At 37.8% G+C, this 20,220-nt stretch overlaps 1 protein-coding gene and 1 long non-coding RNA gene across 2 annotated transcripts; one reads left to right on the forward strand and one right to left on the reverse strand.

Moving 5' to 3' along the window:
* Positions 1-483: 483 nt before the first annotated feature.
* On the reverse strand, positions 484-20,074 carry LOC118427432 (UDP-glucuronic acid decarboxylase 1-like; the record flags this gene model as incomplete). Its single annotated transcript, XM_035837231.1, is given in 6 exon segments — positions 484-547; positions 2,195-2,221; positions 2,587-2,630; positions 3,314-3,350; positions 12,402-12,444; positions 19,759-20,074. Coding segments are annotated over 6 exon segments (327 nt in total), but the record flags the coding sequence as incomplete, so codon positions are not given.
* Positions 8,402-10,177, forward strand: LOC118427435. The gene is made up of 2 exons (XR_004832518.1): positions 8,402-9,296; positions 9,337-10,177. It is a non-coding gene; the product is annotated as an uncharacterized LOC118427435 (long non-coding RNA).
* Positions 20,075-20,220: the final 146 nt, after the last annotated feature.

The raw sequence follows: 20,220 nt of genomic DNA on the forward strand, positions 1-20,220 counted from the left end.
ATTACGAAAAAGGCATGACCCCTATTCCCTCGGAACCAAATTACAGAGTTTCCTTCCAGGGCATCAGGGGTCATACCTCCTCGTATTTTAGAGCTCGGCGACAACTCGGCCGAGCTAAATTCTTGATTTGTAAAGGGGGCTTAAGGACTGCAAGCAATGCAACGAGGATTGAACCACGGGTTCTTGTTCCAGAGGTAGACCACTAGCCGCTGGACTGTGTACGCTACACAGTAGACATTGGATTTTTGAACATCACATACATTCACATGTACACTGTAACTAACAATAACCCAAGAAATTGAGCAAAAAACAAATATATTGAATGAAAAGAACACAGACATGAATCATATTACAATGTATAATGTAAAGCCATCTGCTTACATTTTACATCACAAAAAGTCATCTTGACCGCTTTCCAAGATGAATGCTTGTGTGTTGACTACATTGGTGTGATGGTACATACATGTAAGACCTTTGACCTACCAGGATACGTTTCCTGTCCTTCTCCATGAGGAACTTGACCTTGGGGTACTTGGAATCTTCCGAGCTGCAGGGGAACAGGACAAGGTCAACAAAGGTCACATCAATCAAACTAAACAGGGATAGCATCACTGCTCAGTCTTGGTTATCTAGTGTTGTCCCAAAAAAGTTCTGTCAAACCAATTATGCTCTTCATTGAAGAAGGTTAGGTATCAAGGTAATAAGATATGCCAAAAAAACTGTTACTGAAGCAACTGGATATGATCTGGAAATGGTCAGACGTTTCAGTGTCACTGATGAAAGACAGTGGATGCTATCTGAAATATCTGACCATTTCCAAAATCATAACGAAAGTTCACCTTTATCCGTGGGGTGACCTACATGTATATTTGCTGTTTTCAAACCAGGGGGTATTTAGAGATATCAAGTGGATGAACAGTGGTTTGAAAGTGCAATATTTTGTAAATACAGCTTGTTTACCAAATTAAAACCACCGTCCATCGCATTGACTTCCCTAATACCCAGTTTTTTAAACAACGGATAAAGGTTACCTCGCGGATAAAGGTGGACTAGCGTTACAAGTATCCAGTTGCTTGAGTATCTGTTTTTTTTGGCGTATTATGCACTTCACTTTCTAACAAAAGTGTAGAAAAGAGAATAAAAGAAACAAATCAAATTTAACCAATTGAAATGATTTGAGGTTTCAGTGACTACAATGTATAATATGTACTTTTACATGACTAGTTTCCTTACAATCCTACATTACATTTATAACACCTACAAATGTATGTTGTAAGTAAGTCCAGTCATCCAGTTTAACAAACATGACACATACATTTACATGTACACAAACCTCCCAAGCAGGAATAAGAGATGTTATGTTACTATACAGTGAGAGCAAAGTTGGTTAGTCAGCTTCACTGAAGGATACCTCCACCAAGTCTGTAAGCATTAGAAAAACAATGCAGCCTGGAATCCAAACCTATTGTAGATACTCTTTGAGGAAAAAAGATTTGCAGCTATAATAGGCCTGTACATTTGTACAATGTATTTTTGGCTTAAGATAGGAGTGTAGTACTACCAGTAGTGAGCACCTGACAACTATGTTCAATGTATCAAACCAACCTGATTAAAATTTACAAAAAAAAAAAAAAAAATTGAAAGAAATTCTAAACAACAAGTCAGGGTTGGACATGTCCACTAGCCCGATTGTCCAAGGCAGGTGAAAGTGCTGATCAAGCAAGTGCATGTCCCAGTGCACTTGTGCGATCGGGCAAGTAAGATTTTTCCACAAGAGAGATTTTCATATTTATTTATTTTTCTATTGATCTTTAGGCTAGTCCCTTCAGTTAACGTAGTATACATTTTCATAGTCATAGCATCATGCACTGGTCAACAAAGAAAAATGGAGCCAACAACAAAAGAATTCCATTGATGGAATTGAAAACAAATTGTCATTTAATGTCCAGACAAGTGGAAAGTTGGTAGGGGCAAGTAAATTTTCTATGTACTTGCCCGATAGGACAAGTGAATTTTACAAAACTTGTCCAACCCTGCAGTACAACATGACAAGTTCACTCAAAAGACTTTGTTAGTTGGCATGTGGTGGTGTAGAGGACTGTCACTATTGTGCGTGAATAAAAGAATTATGTAAGGTGAAGACAGGTGTTAATGTCTGACTGAAAATTTCTCGTCAACGGAAAAGAAAATCTACCTGTGCGTGTCTGCTTTCGACATATCGCTGAAAATCAAAAGTGTCTCTTTTTAATACATAATTTGTCATGTGTTCTTGTGGTGTGATGGTGACATTAAAAAAATGGGCAGCAAGTTCTAAATGTTACTATCAGGATCAGATAGCAGTTACATACATGAATAATGCGGTGTATCATTTAAATGATTTAGTATCCTACAGATTTGTGAATGGAACTTATTAATAAATGTCTTAATGAACATGATAGAGTAAAAAAAATACATTAATAGCCATGCATGCTCAAACAAAAAAGGATTGCTGAAGTTATTATTATTATATTATTACTAGTAAGACACAGCTCTAAACATTCAGGTCTGGAGATACAATAAATTATTGGATATATTGAAGAAACATACCCTTTCTCCAAGTTGCCTAGTCTTTTCTCCAATGGTTCTAAAGCCTAGAGGGAAAGAATAAAACTGTTAGGGTTGACTCAAAACACCTTTCAAATATATATATTTTTTACTTAAAATTTGTAGTATTTTTGTACACGATTGTACACAATCACAATGTTTTGTCTATTCTTTGTATAGTAAATGATAATAAATTATCTTTGCATGATGTGATTTGTAACTTAAGGTTGTAGCACATGGCAAGGGGTCAAAAGGTCAGTAAACAACGTCTACACGCCCATGTTTAATTACAATATTATGTACATGTACAATGTTTATCTTCTATAGCCCTGAGGCTTGAAAGGCTGTTTCCAAGTTTACCACCATGATGTTACCAACAGAAAGACTTTTTCAATGTTGTACTCCCATTTTAGGTTGGCTATGGCAGTTGTTCAAATACTCCCTATAATATACATGTAATCTATGCACATTTTGTTTTGTATACTGTATTACACAATACAAACATGTTGTATTTAGATCCAATCTCCCTTTTAATCTTTCTAGTTTAACTTGGCTGTTAACAAATCATAGTTTCCTCGTGAAGATAATGCATTCAATACACATGTACTAAGTAGCTATATAGCTTTCAAAAGTTTCAACAGTATAACAACAGTATAATACAATATCCTGACTGAGATAACTTAATGATAAAACTTAAAACTAACTGAAATGTACAACTCCACGTACTCACCTCTCTGATTTGGCTGCTGAGTTCCTCTCTGCGTAACCTTTAGGAACAGGAAACAGATATGAGTCATACATGGTGACGTGTTGGTATGCACATAATTACTTTAACTCATGGGTCAGTAGCCTCAACCTTTATTCAAATGAGCAGGTCCCACTCATCAAATACTGCTATTGGGTGAGCCGGTGACTTCAATATGACTGTAATTGCTTCAAGTGCGGCCTAAGGACTGTAGATTTTGAACCACCCCACACCAAGGACCCCTGTTCTTTGTTTAAAAGTGTGGTGGGTTCTTTAACATGCTTGAGGTGTGGCTCTCCTCAAACACGTGACTCCATTTAACGTCCTATCTGAGGTGCTGAAGCTGAGGTACTCATTTCTACCTGAGTGAAGTGTAAAGTGCCTTTCCCAAGGGCACAAGATTAGTGGGGCCTAGGAAAAAAAATGTTGTGTTTCCTGTTTCAGTCCTGAAAAAATTAGGGTCGGTAGGTAGGGATTATCTTTTTTTTTTCTTGTATTTTTTTTTAGGCTGGCCAAAATTCTAGTGATACATATTTACAATACAGTTGAACAAAGTAAACTGAAATGTATGATGACACTTGTCTTTCAATGTCAAACTTTAATTTTGTGCATGATAGATACATTTATCCTTCTTTAGATGGGACAAGCAGTGTTTTACTTCAATAGGAAGCAGGCTAAATAAAAATTCTAACTGGAAGCTATGTGACTCCACTGCCCGCCCAAAAAAAAAGTCTAGGGTCGGCAGGTTTTTCTAGGGTAGGTAGGGAAACAGGAAACACAACATTTTTTTTCCTAGGCCTGGCATATCTATGGATTCGAACCCATGACCTCTTGGTTCTCAATCTGTATAAGGGACCAATACATGTACTGCTATGTCAGTGTTATGTAAGGCTTTAAGTTCCCTTGAACCCTGAAACCTGTCACACATACAAATGTAGCTGACCATGACCTCTTGCTAACCTTCTCCAGACTTTTCCATACAACACTTTAAGGAGATAGTTCTGAGCAAGGTCATCTGTGCTTGGGAGTTGGTTGGTGAGGTTGATTTCTAGTCTTTAAAGTATAGATTCAAGTGGTATACGCTAGCAAAGAAATGAATTATGAAAAATAAAACTCAGATGGGATCTAAGGGTCTGAACACTGCAGCTAGAATAGAGTGGATTCCGATGTCTACATTGGTTGAGGAGCAAACTTGTGGGAAGGTCCTGATATGTGACAGGATCCGAGCTTCAACCTTGAACCTTGGACTTCACTATAGTCATAGACACAGTTATCTTACACTGCCAATCTGGAGTGTCAAGACTATAATCAGAACAAGGCCTGTAGATATTGATACATGTAATGATGTGTGTGGTTTGGATTAAAAACCAAAATCATGTGCTTTTTAATACTAGCTTAAGCTATTCTTGAAATTTAATTACATATTACCTTGAGTTTTTTTACAATGACCATAAAACTTGCATGTAAAAATACTTGTGTGTGATTCTATACTTCTAGACACATGTGCGAACGCTTTCATGCTGAAAGCATTGGTGTCTGAACTGAAATAAGCACAACTGATAAAATGACATTGTGTACTTTGTATAATTGTATCATAAGATAATTATGATAATTTCTCTCTTATACAGTGGGTAGGAGTTAAGTAGGAGTCTATGACTGTCTCTATGGTAACAGTGAGTGATAAAGTATGTGGTCTGAATCATAACTGTTGCCAGAGTCTAGACAAGGTCACTTCATACCACATGTTCTGTCACATATCATGCATCCATGTGGGACCCAGGCCAAGTTCAAAGCTACTAACTTCACCAGTTTATTTATCTGGCACCAAGGAGGACCCTGGGAGGTAGTACAGGGGTGCAGGGGAGGGGAAACCTGATGCTGGTTCATGTTGTTTGATGTTTGAAGTAGAGTTGGCAGCTGGGTAGGAAAGAAGTTACTTTTTAATGGGAGATGAGAGATATATGCAAGTGTACTTGAAAGGAGTTCTTGATCTTACCGGCAACTTTCTTAGCCTGGGTACCATCAGGAAAGTAGTTGGCTCCAGCGTTTATCATACAGTCGCTTCTCGCACTGACATTTATCATACACTATATACAGATTACAGTCGCTCTTTGCTGTTTCGTCTGGGAACCTTGACCATACTAGGAATCATTCAAATTTTCAACGAGGGAGCTGATTGGTCTCTACACATGTGAATTAAGGAATGGGTTCAAGCCTTCATTCGACCAGCATTCCAACACCCGAAAAGCCCTCCGTCCGCTTGTGGGAGGGCCTGTTGTCATTGAACGAGTGGTCTAGAACCCATTCCTTAATTTGCTCATTAACTAACATTACCAGCAAACAGTTTGATGAATGTGCAGTTTTCCAGACAGGTTGCATAAGCGAACAATAATATTATAATAGGGAGTAACTACTACCTGGATGGTACCCTGGGGCTACAACTTTCTGTCTTGTATCATCGAAAGGCATGTTGATAAACTCAAAGGATTAACTCCAGAAGGGGGTGCTATTTTCTCATAGATAGTAACCTTACTAAATAACAAATTCATTATACGATAAAGTACTCACTGGTCTAGCACAGTTTAAAAGAATTCATGATCAGTTATCAGTATTCTATTAAACTCCCAAAGTACTCTCTAATCATATGTGTATGAGACAATCTCAGCCTATGGCTAAATACAATGTACCTGACAAGGCCTCAAAAATTTTTATATGAAGGTAACAAAAATAATTTCCGGGGTGATAAGAAAAACTTGTCTTGTTATATGTGTTCTTTAATCACCTTAATCAACAATTGGCTTTCTCCGTGTACTTTTTGACCCCCCCTCCCCCCAACTTAGCCGAAATATTCACAATGAAGAATTTTGAAGAAGTGTCTAATATTAGGAAATGCATAGGTTAGGGTCTGTATGGGGTTATTGAGTATCATAATTGTTTTACAAAACACATGTTGCACAATTAACTGTTCAAGTGGAAGTCTACAAATGTCGGTTGATCATTTATTCATTGATACCTCATCTACTGGAAAATGACATTCTCTCCTGAACTGAAGTTTATACATGTAGTACTCCCTTAAGTAATAGTCATACAAGTACGAAAAATATGTACCTTTATCAGTTTATGACAAGTCGTTAAATGTATTTGCCAACACTGGCAGAAAATAATGCTTGCAGGTCCTGATTAAGTTAACGATGCCAGAAAGACGTAATCCAGAAGAATGTCTGAAAAAAGAAGAAGATCTTTCCATGATAAAGGAAGTATTTGACTTGGCATGCCTTGACTATCGGTGCCCTTCTTGGCAGCAGTTACTGGTATCTCACCATGGTGACGGTTTGTTTGGATCCACTGTTGTTGCCAAAGGATAACTACTAACTTCTTTGGGCTAACATTTAACGATGGGACTGAAGTTATAGAGAGAGCATCGGACTGTAGACGTTTAAACAGAATAAAGTCTTGAGTTAAGAAAAATCTCTCATAAAAGAAAGGTTAAAGTGCAATAGACAAGAATGTATTCTTGTTCATAGTTTAAGAAGTGAACCGTCAAGGGGGAGGAACAAATACAGTCTTTAACTTTAAGACTCAGTAGGGAGGCAGGCCTATATAAGTAAAGTGCCAACAGCTCACAATTTCTTAAGAGTTGTCTTTCTTCCTATGTAAATCAACTCATAGTTAGGGTAATATACCACTTGCTCTTCCCCACATCTGCTAAGTGTCACTGATAAAAGGTAATACTGTAAATGGATTTAAGTTTGTGGGGATTTAATTTCGTGGTAGCGGGAAAAATGACTTTTCGCAGTTGTTTTAAGTTTGCACCATGCACTGTAGTCTCTTACTGCCATGAAAAAATGTTCGCGGTGGTTTTAAGTTCGCGGTGAAGCAACCACCGCGAAAACCGTGGACATTAAACCACCGCGAAAGTTTCTGCATTTACAGTACATGTATGTGTTACCTGAAACATCTGACCGTTTCCAAAATCATATCCAGGTACTTTGACTTGTTTGAGTAACTGCTATTTGGGGTATCTCTTAAGTACAAATAAACTGTCTAAATCAATAAAACCAGCATGATGATTGAAGAGCTCACACATACGAAGTTCCCATCACTCCTGGATCTGCTCTGCCTTGTCGAAAATTTTCTTAAGATTCTTGACAACTTTTCACTGTAATCCAAGCACGATTGTAGTCAAATAGGGGGCTTGAAGGATTAAATCCAAAACCAGGTCTTTTCATTAACTCATTTATCAATACAGTAGTTAAGCTGTGAGGATAGGCGAGTACTGTAAAAGCATTCTCTACATATACAAGGTATGTCTAATATATATATATTGCAAGACTACAGTATACAATATATACTGTAGTTTTGTAGTTATAACTTAGATGTCATACAACGATACATAGCTGATTAGTGGTAAGCTTGCTAATCTGGATACGTAATCATGTTATATGATACAAGATTACAGGACCAAACAGCTGGCACTGTCTTTTCCATTCATAATCCTGTTAATTGATAATCACATAATTAATGAGAACAAAAGCAAGCAAACTTGTAAGGGATGGAATAATAGGAAATTATTTTCCCCTGCAAACAAGTACATGTTCCATCCAATGGCACTTAAAAGTTGCAAACATAAGTTCAAGAAGGGTAGACAACTTTGGGTCTTGTTATGAGCTTCTCAATGTAAATGGTAGCCTGGATACCAGGTATGTTAGACCTACAGCTGAGGAGTTGGGCTGTATTTGCCCTGGAAACAGTCTGAGATCCAGGCTATGTAAATGGTTATGCGAAAGGAGTCTTAATACTTCAAAGTTAAAGTCAGGCATTCCAAACAACCAGGATGTTGTAAACATTATTTTTTGTTTGTCCTTGACTAAATTAAAGCCTGGTTTCGTGGGAGATATTTTCTGACTTACCTCAGTTCATACCCATCTTCGAACAGTATCCTGTAGTATTTATTCTTGTCGTCCGCGTGCCATCCCCGGTACAAGTTCGTTAGCGAGTCCCAGTTCAGCACCAGGCCCGTGATGCAGCCGAACATCCAAAGCGCTACAAACGCCTTCACCAGTAGCATGTTACTTGGTTAAAGTTCCGCGAGCGTTCATGGTACGTTCTCGCAGGTGAGTCCACCGGCAAAAAAGAAAAAAATGCACACACAGCACCACAGAGGTCCACCTGTGCTGACTCCCTCTGTTGTATCCGTCAGGGAGTAACCGTTAACGTTAGGGAGCGGCAGGCCATGTCACTGGGGGGCGGAGTGCCGACAGCAAATCACAACCAACCCCAGCAACCTCAGTGGGGAACCAGTCAGGCAATTATTGGCTGTCGTCTGGAAGCTTAGCTATATCATCACACATGTTTTACATCTGGGCACTGAGAGTCTCTCCACGCATGCTTCCCTGTGTCATGTACGCATAGATAACACTGGGCGGGGTATTCGCTTCCTTGGCTCCACCAATGAACACAATTGTTTTGTCAACATTTGTTACCTAAGGGCCTGCTTGCCACTTTTCAGCATGGCTTAGGCAGCCTGTTTTTTTATTTCTCATAATTTGCGGGAAAACTATCTTATTAATATTGAATATAACAAAGCAACCAAAATTTGTGTAATTGCCTTCCATGATTTTACCAGAATACAAAATGTATGTAGAGGATTCTGAATTCAGTGATAAGTTGTCAGCACACCCCCATGCAGACCTTCTTGCATCACTTAATGTAAACTATTTCTACTACGAGTAGCCAAACTCTATCCAAGTGTTTATTTTTTGTTGTCAGTCTTAATAGAAGAGGACAAAATATACTCCAGACCTGTAGCTCAAATACTTCAAAAAGTTACAAATGTCTCCTAAAAAAAAGAAACAGATAAGTTGTGGAATTTTCCCATGAATTGTGATTGACAGCTGAGGGTCACAGAGATGGCTCTAATCATAATATTTGTCTTTAACATTTCCCTAAGGACAGCCTATAAGGAGTTGTACATCACAAAAGGCTACTAGTACTACAACACATTCAAGGTATGAAAGTATGAAAGTTTAAACAAAAGTTCAAACAAAATTCGGGAGGGCGGCTCAAGTTCATGTTTGTCTGTAGCAAGGTTGCTACATTTGCATAAGACTTAAACGGGTACCCAGGCCTCCAGGCATGGTGAACTTGACCCAGGAATGAACTTGGAAGGGGCGGAATTCTACAAACATTCTGTCACCTATAAATCATGTTTGTAGACTGGGAAGGTAAAGGGTTGAAGCACACCAGATGTGCAAGGTCAGCAAGGATAGGTTTCCACACGTGACTGAATCAAGGTTGAATGAACCAAGTTATCATATGGTATTTCAGACAATAAATGGGTCTTCCTGTTAACATATTATCAAATCATACTTGCTACCTTGCACATTTGTGGATACGACTGTAAGTAACTTTTTTTAAAGAATGATACGTACAACTATAAACCAGGAAACTAGTTACTTGTATACGGTTAATCCATAGACAAAGTTAAGTTACACTTGGTGTCTAACTAAGTCTACAATGACCAATCTATACTAGTATGCACATGTTGGACTTCTCGCGTCAAGACAGCTGTACAATGTAAGTGTAAGGACAGATGGAGCGTATAGAAATTAAAACCAGGAGCCTATTTTATATGCCCACTGATGGGCACATGATTAGGAATTAGTCTAGTAAATAGGAATAACTGTGCTTGGTGGGGGCACTGGTATGGCACATAAAACCATTCATTACAAATAGACTGCATTGCATAACAATTTGAAAGCTTGTTTTGTACCTTAACAATGAAATTTGTTTTGTTATGATCATTCTGTGGGTTGAGCACCAGAGCTACTTTTTCTGAGTAGGTGGTAAGGCCTAGGAAAAAAAATGTTGTGTTTCCTGTTTCCCTACCTTCCCTAGAAAAACCTGCCAACCCTAGACTTTCTTTTGGGTGGGCAGTAGAGTCACATAGCTTCCAGTTAGAATTTTTATTCAGCCTGCTTCCTATTGAAGTAAAAACAGTCTGCTTGTCCTATCTATTGTGCACAAAATCAAAGTTTGACATCGAAAGACAAGTGTCCTCATGCATTTCAGTTTCCTTTGTTCAACTGTATTGTAATATGTATCACTAGATTTTTGGCTAGCCTAAAAAAAATTACAAAAAAAAAAAGATATCCCCTACCTACCGACCCTAATTTTTTCAGGACTGAAACAGGAAACACAACATAACAAAAAAACTTTCTAAAAAGATTTCGGCTCCAGCAGCAGCTATTTTATAAGTGTTTTAGGCGTTTATATCGGGATTTCTAATGCGTTACGCGTACCATTTTCTTTTCGATTCACAGTGAGACGTAAAGACATTACGGTAAAAATAGAAAGCCTGATAAAAATGCCTAAAAGTTCAAACACATAGAAAAACCCAGCCAGAGCTGAACCTCCATGGAGAGCAAGGCATTGCAGTCTCTTCAGATCCAGTACCACCTTTCTTCTTTTTTAAAAACCTTTTCTAAGAAATGTCAATGCTTTACTGTAACATTTACATGTACAACCAAATTGGGTCATGGACCATTTAGCTCCACAATTCATTATGATTACTAATTTAATAACTCTATTAAGAAGAAATCTCCCTAATTAATCCTTCCTATAACTGCACTCTATCCTAACACAAATATACATCATCTGGATGGGATTACACTGTGTCTAGCAAGTAAAGACTTGCAGGGGAGTCACCTGATACCTTGGCACTGTCAGGTAATTTCAACAAGGGGCTGGCAATGGAGAGTATAGAGTTCAGAAGTCGCTAGTTTAAGGTTTAAGAAGGAAAAATAGCATATAATGTCACATGATACACATGTATGAACAATACCTGTACATACATGAAATATCACTTACCATTACCACAAATGTACATTTTGTATGTTGCAATCTATACTTGTCTTCTAATTAGGATATATGCAAATTTGATGGCTCAGTCTATTAGATCATATACGATGCCTCAATGTCTTTTCATCGATATGAAGTTAAAAATTACACTACCGGTATTATAGGATAATATCTGACCAATTTACGAAATCTAAAATGTTACAGGCCGATGGAGTATATCGAGTTGAAATAAAGGCACAAACAAACAAACAAACAAACAAACAAACAAACCGATACACAATCAGAAAATCAATTCATGATAAAGGAGTTAAATTGTAATGTCCTCCTGAATTCTTTTTGAACATGTAAGTATCAAATATTGTAGCAACGGACCTTGTGTATACAATTATATAAATTGGACAGTACTAGTGATAAATGCTACATTTACTATGCAGTCACCAGCGGCTTGCTGACATGATATATAATGTTACGTACATAACTACTAGTAAAGAAATATTTAACAGAACGTTATATAAGTTCAGTCTTTGATTCAACACCCAACCTCACAACCAGTAAAAGAAGTAATAGTTTATACCCTAAGTCCTTGTGAAAAATCAGAACGTTACCTGAAGTCAGCTGTTCCACTCAGGGGTTAGAATGTGACCTTGTGTGAGGTCATGTCTAATGAGAAAACCATGCCAGGCAGAAGGGGACCAACTCAAAGCTTTAAAGGCAACCTAAGCAATACTTAGAGCATTAAAAGTAGAAATAATCTGGATTAGGCAATCTGTATGAAATTGATATCTATTGCACTATATTCCCACATTGAAATCATTATATCATACTTTGAGCAAAGCCGTGCAAGCCGCGCTAGGATTCTGTAAAATATTTGTAACCAACAAAAATTATACTTCACATCGTACTTTCGCCACTGCTTCATCGAACATTTGCTCCTTGTATGCTGGTTTGGAATGGAACAGAGCTGCTTCAACTTATTACCTAGAAAAAGGCCCGAAAATTGACTTCATTGTTAATTTAAGTTCTACAACCTTGTATTGCTTAGGTTGCCTTTTCAGATTGGGAATGGGGACATTGCGATAAGAAAAAGGTTAACTGTAAAGCCCTTTCCAATTTATCAAGTCCCTATGCTACGTTTTGTCAAATTCTAATATTGTCTTTCAGGCCGTTTCTATCAAGTTGTAGGCAATATTTTCAACAACACTCCGGTCCTTACCTCTCCATGTCATCTTTGGTGATCCCAGCTCTTCCCCAGGTCACTGTAACACACATCAACACAACAAAAGTTAATATGGACATCAACATGTACATTGTGTCACGAGGACATGCAGTACATAGCTACATGTACTGCAGTCAAGATCTTGGTCATAGGAGGATAGGATAGATATAACTTATAATTTATAAAATTGTGTACATTCTTTTGCCTCAAGTGTCACATTTTGACAACTGCCAGCATCGGAACACAAGCACTGTTAGTGTTACATACCCAAAATGTAGAGTAGTGCCTTATTGTGTGCATGTCATACTTTAAGTATTCATGTGTATAAATGATATGGAGAGTCTATTGGGGACACCTTGTGTATAGGAGCAGAACTGCACCAAACACACTTTTGAACAGTACAACTGCACCACCTAGCAGGTACACAATGAAGTACAGTTTAGTTAAGACTGCTGAAAAAATTCTTGGAATATTGCAAAGGCCAGTATCGACCACCTGATATTAGTTTGTACTGCAAATAATCTAAATGAATATATGAATATGTAGCACTAGTTTACCTTTATCTGTGAGGTAACCTATATCCATTGTTTTTTTTTTAAACTGGGTATCTAGGGATATCAAGTCGACGGATGGCAGTTTCAAAATGGAGTATTTTGATAACATCGCAATCCCTAAATATTGTTTTTAAAAACAATGTATATACACCTACGTTAACCCACGGATAAAGGTGAACTAGGGTTATTGTAGATATATAACAATACATGATTGTACAAAAATATATTGTACCTTTGTATTGTAAAATTCTTACTAAGAAGATATATGACTGTACGGATGCCATCTATATTACACCCCTGACAGACTACCTTGAACTTGTTTACACTGCTAGAACCATGGTGTAGAATTGGGTTAGAAATGTACCCCAAGGTCAAGTCAGGTATGTGACCTTACGTCAAGGTCGCTCCAAGTGATAAACTTGTACAGCAAAGAACATGTACCAGGGGTTGTTTTTCAGATTATCTGACACCGAGATGACACCGAGGGGTCCCCAGGACACAGTCAGTGCATCACGCAATGCCCTGCATGGGTCATGTGGCTGGGGATTAAGTGCTTTGCCATGTTTTTGTATCTCTCCTGAAATCTGTAGCGACAGTCTTCAAACAACATTGATGCAGAACTACAAAATCGTGTATGCAAGGAATTGTGCAGAAAAAAAATATCATTCTTGACAAGATCTTGATGCTAGTGAGAAATTACAGTAACTTTAAGCACATTTATTTGAGGTCACCTTATTTTATGGTAGTACCAATTAATACAAACTTAGTACCCAGATGTAAACAAAGATCCCAGCTTTTCTATGTTTATGTGAAGCAATGATAGAAATCATTTACACTCCTTGTTGTCATTCAATACCATAGGGATTAAATGCACTATGTAAAGAAATGAACAGAAAGTCAACTTGGAACATTGTCGGAGCTCTTGATACCTTTGAAAATGACATATACCACGACCAATACTGAATTTGTGGCTGAAGTTATACTACATGTATATACAAGAGCCTGTACATCTAGCAATACTGTAAAGTGAAATGTCAATATTTACAGACTTTTACCACCAAACATCAAAGTTGTGAAGAGGAGGAGGGAAGTGGTAAAATGCCCAGCTGTAATAACTACAGTATATGTAAACTGACATCACCTGTTCACACAAAGAATCCTGTAGTAGTAACTGATCCAGGGTAAGAAAAGTTCATTGGCCCGAAGGCGAAGTGAAAGTTGCCATCAAGCAAATGTTTTTTCTAACTTGCCGGGCTGCCCAATCATGACAGTGAGATTTTTCCCTGGACAGATTTTGGTAGATATCGGTCCAGTTATATGCTAAATAGAATACTTTAGAAATATCAAAGGAGTGCTGTAAGTAAAATTGTATGGAGATTAGGTAGCAAAAGTTGGTATAGGCTAGTAGATTTTCTTAATGTATTCACCCTATACCAGGGCTTGAAATACTGGGTGTATGTGCATGTATGTATGTATGTGCACCTTGGTGCACCCAAAATTGGAACTGTCAAGCATTGGAAGTTGGAATTTGGGTACATCGATAGTTTTGACTCTCCAAAACTGTGCGTGTGCCATATCATGTCGACATTGAGTGCCACGCACCAACTGGGTTCCGCTTGGAACTCTGGAGAACTTGAAGAATGCCAAATTTCCATATCCATGATATTATTTGCTTCAAGAGTTACTATGATAACTTCGGGGACAAGAACTGCTGTTTCATCTTAACCTTGCTGATCTCCGCAACCACTTTGTTACGATTTACGAGTCAGTAAAAGTTGACCTCACAATTCTCGGATGTCATCTGTGAAGATGTCCAAGTATCTCTGTTGCGATTCCAGTACAATGTTGAGAATCTAAACTCAGAAGATCAGTAATTTAGTAGGTTTGTAAGTAGGTTGAAATTTTCTGACATTCTAGTATTTTTCTACTTTATTTTACATGGTGCCCCCCAAAATATTTTTGGTGCACCTATAAATCCCGAAAATGAATTTCGAGCCCTGCTATACAGTTTAACTTTTTTAAGTGAAATTTAAAAAACTACGGAAAGTTATATAATTAAAAACATGTAAAAAATCTACAGTTCAGACGATATTACTAGATCACAAAGACCTGATCTTCAAATTAATAACAGTTTTCCAAATCACTGGTTCTTGTGGTCTGTACAGTGCAGCATTCTGGAACAAATTAGAAATACCACACCTCATAACTTGTCGCGTTGATGCAAAACGTTTGGGTAAGGTGGTGTGTTTACAACTTCCCATAGACTGACTTACATTCTTTGCCAGGAGGGGAGGCTACGGTCCCACCACACAGATCACGTAAGCCTTGTCACCCGCTTAAGGAAACAGTGAAGGAAACAGGGCCTCCTGTGGGGAGGGGGGCACTCACTGGAAAGTGGATGACGCACATGTATATATATATGTTGACTTCTATTTATGTAATGGTTCAATGTCAAGGACATACAGTGAATAACACTCAAAGTATGACATGTACTGCTTGGTAAATTAATACTTCAAAAGGTTACAAGGCAAGGGTTTGATTTGCAGAAACACGGATCACATATGTTGCCATTTGAAGGATTTTGAAGAAATTACAAGCACACTTACTACTGTAAATGCAGAAATGTTCGCGGTGGTTTTATGTTCATGGTTTTTGCGTGGCCACTTCACAGCGAACTTAAAACCACTGCGAACATTTATCTCTTATATTATCTGGCTATACAGTCTATGGCGCTATCGTGAACTTAAAACAACCGCAAAAACTTTATTTTCCTGCTACCACGAAAATAAATCCCCGCGAATCTAAATGCATTTACAGTAGTTACTGACATATGCAAGCATAAACATGTAGTGTTACACGGAGAGAGACTTTTGAGAAGTTTGATCTGACTTCTTTCAACTTCATGATGACAACTATATGTATCTTGCATCGATGAAGGTTAGACATCCAGGTAATAAGACATGCCAAAAAGCAGTTACTCAAGCAGCTGGATATGATTTTGGAAACGGTCAGACGTTTCAACGTATATGTATCTTGATAATTTGAATCTGCATATTCCCAAGCATATGATTGTGAAGACATAAAATCTAATAGTAATACAGTATCATGAATGATCATATAATTCATACAGCAGAAAAACAGTTAAACGTATATCTATAGCTATACTCGCATCTCTCATATAGCATTCGGCATCCTGAAGCCTTCAGAGTAATAGAATTCTTGATTGTCAAAGACAACTGCACGCTCTTCCAACATAAACATTGTCTAGCTTGAACTCAGAGTCTACTCTCAGGCATTCTTCAGGCTCAAGTCCAAAGTATTAGGAATAGAGCAAGAAATTGTTGCGACAGCTGCGGTCTTCTCTAAGTCTAACACATTGTATTGCAATTGCTTAGTATGACACTTGAAAAGAGCAATTTGTAAGAAAAATCTGAACAAACTTGAACTTGTAATTGCAAAATGACAGATTGACGAAGTACGAGGTATACTGTAATTGGTTTACAACCTGCCATAGTACATACAAGTACGTTATAATATAAAGGACCCCACCACATATTAAAGAACCATATTTTGATATAGACCTCTCCTTGGTTTAAGGTTTCCTCTCATGAATGGTTAGGTAGGAATATTGTTAATATTTAATGGATTATAAATATATCCCGCAACATCCAACCCTCGCAAAACGGGGAACAGCGGACGTTAAACCGACAGAGCGAGAGACAGCGAGACAGACATATGCAAATCAATTTATGAACGGTTAGGCAGGAATATAATAGATATGAAAATCAATTTTAGCTAGTATCACCGAGTCAATATTAACGTTATTGGAAATTCTGCAATTGTATCAACATCCGAAATGTAACTTAAACGAAAGTTACACTTTCTCCAACTGTAGGTATTTGATACGTAAATCAATTTGGGAGTCCCTTAATTCCAGTCAGGTTGAGGACCAGCTCTCCAGACATTTTCTGGGAAACAATCCAAACCAAAACACAGGCCACCTACCCAGCCTAGATCTCTGATAACCTCAGGGCATCGGCGACAGTCTCACAACATTATTGATGACCCAGTTTGTTGACAACATTTCTTTTCATTCCAAGTCTGTATCAGAAGTTATGAACAGATTATAATCCAGTATCATAATAAGTAGGTGTCTATGAATATGTACAAATACCGTTTATCTACTATAAGTAACTTCTGATATGTATAGGTATTTTGTTTGTCGTAATTATCATATCCTAATGATCTGATTATACCAGAAGTACATCACTGTTGTACAATTTCTTTACAAGTGCTCAGGCGGTTATTGTTTGGGTGCGGCCGATTTGCGATTTTTCAACATAAATGCACTAATGTACAATAAACATGGGTCAGGTTCTTATGCCATGAATGCTGTCTTTTAAGTTCTCATTGTATGAGACACTGTGTGCAGATTTTCTGACAGCTTCCTTTTGCCAGCTCCCTGGCCACCTCACCATAAACTGAGCGTAGACATGACATTTGCAACATGCCTGACCCATATGTTGAAAATCATGAATCAGTGCTCCCCATAACAATAACTGCCAGCGCTTGTAGAAGGCTGTGAAGGAGGCTAGAATATGTACAACAGCGGCATACATGCTTGAAAGTTGAATAGCCTTTTGAAAATCCCCTAGACACACAAAAATCAGTTACACGTAGTTCCAAACAGTACTTGTACTACTTGTACTAACTATTCAACTCTTCCAGAGTTCCAAACAGCAGTTGTACTAAACTATTCAACTCTTCTACTATTCTGTAAGACGTGAGGTTAACATGAGGGACTATTTCACAATGAGGCCTTTTTCTGCTGCAACCTTGAGAAGTTGCCAAAAACCACAGATCACAGGAAATCTGTTTATGCAGGTTGGCAGTTTGGAAGCCCTGACCTACATTTTGAAAGGAAGGACTTTCCAAAATGCAGTACATTCAATACTACTGGGAAAAAGACACCAATATTGGTGCCAAAAGTCCTGCATGGAAGCATTCACAGGAAATATTTTCTAACTAGTCCATTCAAGCTGGAAATGTGTGATTAGAATTTCGCTGTGACAGAGTTGCAGATTTTGCATATACATAAATTTTGTACATCATGTTTCATTGTGTCATATGCTTCTCTCCGGATATAACATTATTGTTTACATTCCCTGAAGGCTACTTGCAACATCCTGGAATTTGCTGGTCATTAACGTTACACATTAGAAACATACACAACTAGTACTTAGTAAGGGTGGAGAAGGACGTGCACAACCCTCCTTCACCTTAAAAACCCAAGTGCAGGTCAGGCAGACGGGTCGCCTTAAACCCGTCTGCCTACCATTGTCTTCCGAGACAGACGGATGCCAACAATAGTAGTAAGAGAAAGCTGTCAAACAAGATTTCTGGCAATAACAAAGAAATACTAAACAGCTTTTGAAGATATTTAATTGATGATGTTTACACCATACATATAGGTGTGTACCAAGAATGCTACAATATTTCTTTGAGAAAGTTTGAGAGCATTTGTGACCTTAGAGAGCTTTTAGGGCATATGATAGAGGATGGTTATAAGTGTCATAGTATGGTCAGAGTTTTTGTATGGGCATATTCATAATGTTTGTGCATACGTGTACAATGTAATGTTACATCAGTAACTTGTTATACATGTTTGTATTTCTGCCAGGTACATTTACATTACAGATAACCTTGCATTCCTGAAATATCCTTGTTATGAGAAAGCATACCGTATATTCTCGAATAAAGTACGCACTTTTTTAACTTTTCAAAATTGAAAAGGTGCTACAAGTTGTTGCCAAAGTTGGGGTGCGTACTTTATTTGAGGTCACTGCACAGAGAAATGGTCAAAAAAGCCTAAAATAAAGCAAGTACACTTCTAGTAATGTTTCAAAACATGCACATTGTTGTTGTCTTGTAGTTGTCTAAACATGAAACAAAGAAATTGTCTAAACATGATTTACATAAGATTGGCATTTGCATACAATCCTTTTGAGTTAGTGACTTTGGCTTGTACAACTGGTTTTTCCTGATTTCTTCTAGATCTACCAGTTCTCAGTGACTTTTATAATTTGCAGTAGGCAATTCACAAGTTCATAGAGACAATGACAGTGTAAATGCAGGTTATTTCATGCAAAGTAACCTGGGGAAAACATCATAAATGTGAATTTATCCAGTTAAAGGTCTGTTCAAAATTGGTGGAGAAGGGGTGCGTACTTTATTTGAGTTTTTCCGTTTTACCTTTCAGTCCCAAAGATCTGTCTAAGACATGTCCAAAATCAGGGGTGCGTACTTTAATTGGGGTGCGTACTTTATTCGAGAATATACGGGTACAGGATGTACTCAAGTAATTCCTTAACAAACTCATAAAACTATTAACTGGTGTAAACATAATTAACTTATCTGCAACTTGTACTACTGTCATTGACTGCACTGATAAACATTGTTGTTGTTGTTGTCCACAACGGGGTGTGAAAAACATTATTTCAATAACAATTTAACACCTTGGAGCGAATGGAGGACTACTAGTATTCTTTACAAAGAACATAGAAATGAGAAAAATAAACGTCCTTGCTTTCCAGGAACACATAAGATTATGTACGTTTTGTCAGCTGGCAACATTCACGCAAATGTAACTTGTGATTAACATATGGCCAGGAAGTCAAATATTTTTCGACTGAAATTCTAGCGATAGCAACATTTTAGCTTCAAGAAACGAAACACGGCTAACCAAAATTCAGACATACAAGCGACTGATATTAAAGGGATCAAAATAATAAAGATCTTACCGACAATAGCAGCCACTAGGATCGCCAGGATGAAAACATACTTCGTCTTACGGGACATGATGGCCCACCAACCAAAAACAGGCATCAGCGCACGCCGTATCCTCTTAACCATGAACGGTTGACGCTTTTTCACAGCTTAGCTAGCTTGTTGGAGCTTTGCTAGGCTCTCTGCAAGGGCGAAACATCGGGGAGACCCCGTCAAAACAACTCCACCTTGACGGAAAACTTGGAAACAAATTCGCTTCGCTTTTTCACTTGGCCGCCAACTTCCGGAGAAGAGACCCCACTGTGACATTGTGACTCTCCAGAACAGACGACTTGAAATAAGGGGTGAAAGTAATATGAATTTCTAGACAGTTATTTTGATAACTAAATAATTTTTATGAATTAGATATATTTCAAGAATACTAACAATACATAATGAAATAAAACTTACAAATTTATTAAATATTATGACAATAT

The sequence above is a fragment of the Branchiostoma floridae genome, chromosome 12, assembly GCF_000003815.2.
Source record: "Branchiostoma floridae strain S238N-H82 chromosome 12, Bfl_VNyyK, whole genome shotgun sequence".
NCBI classification, from domain to species: Eukaryota; Metazoa; Chordata; class Leptocardii; order Amphioxiformes; family Branchiostomatidae; genus Branchiostoma; species Branchiostoma floridae.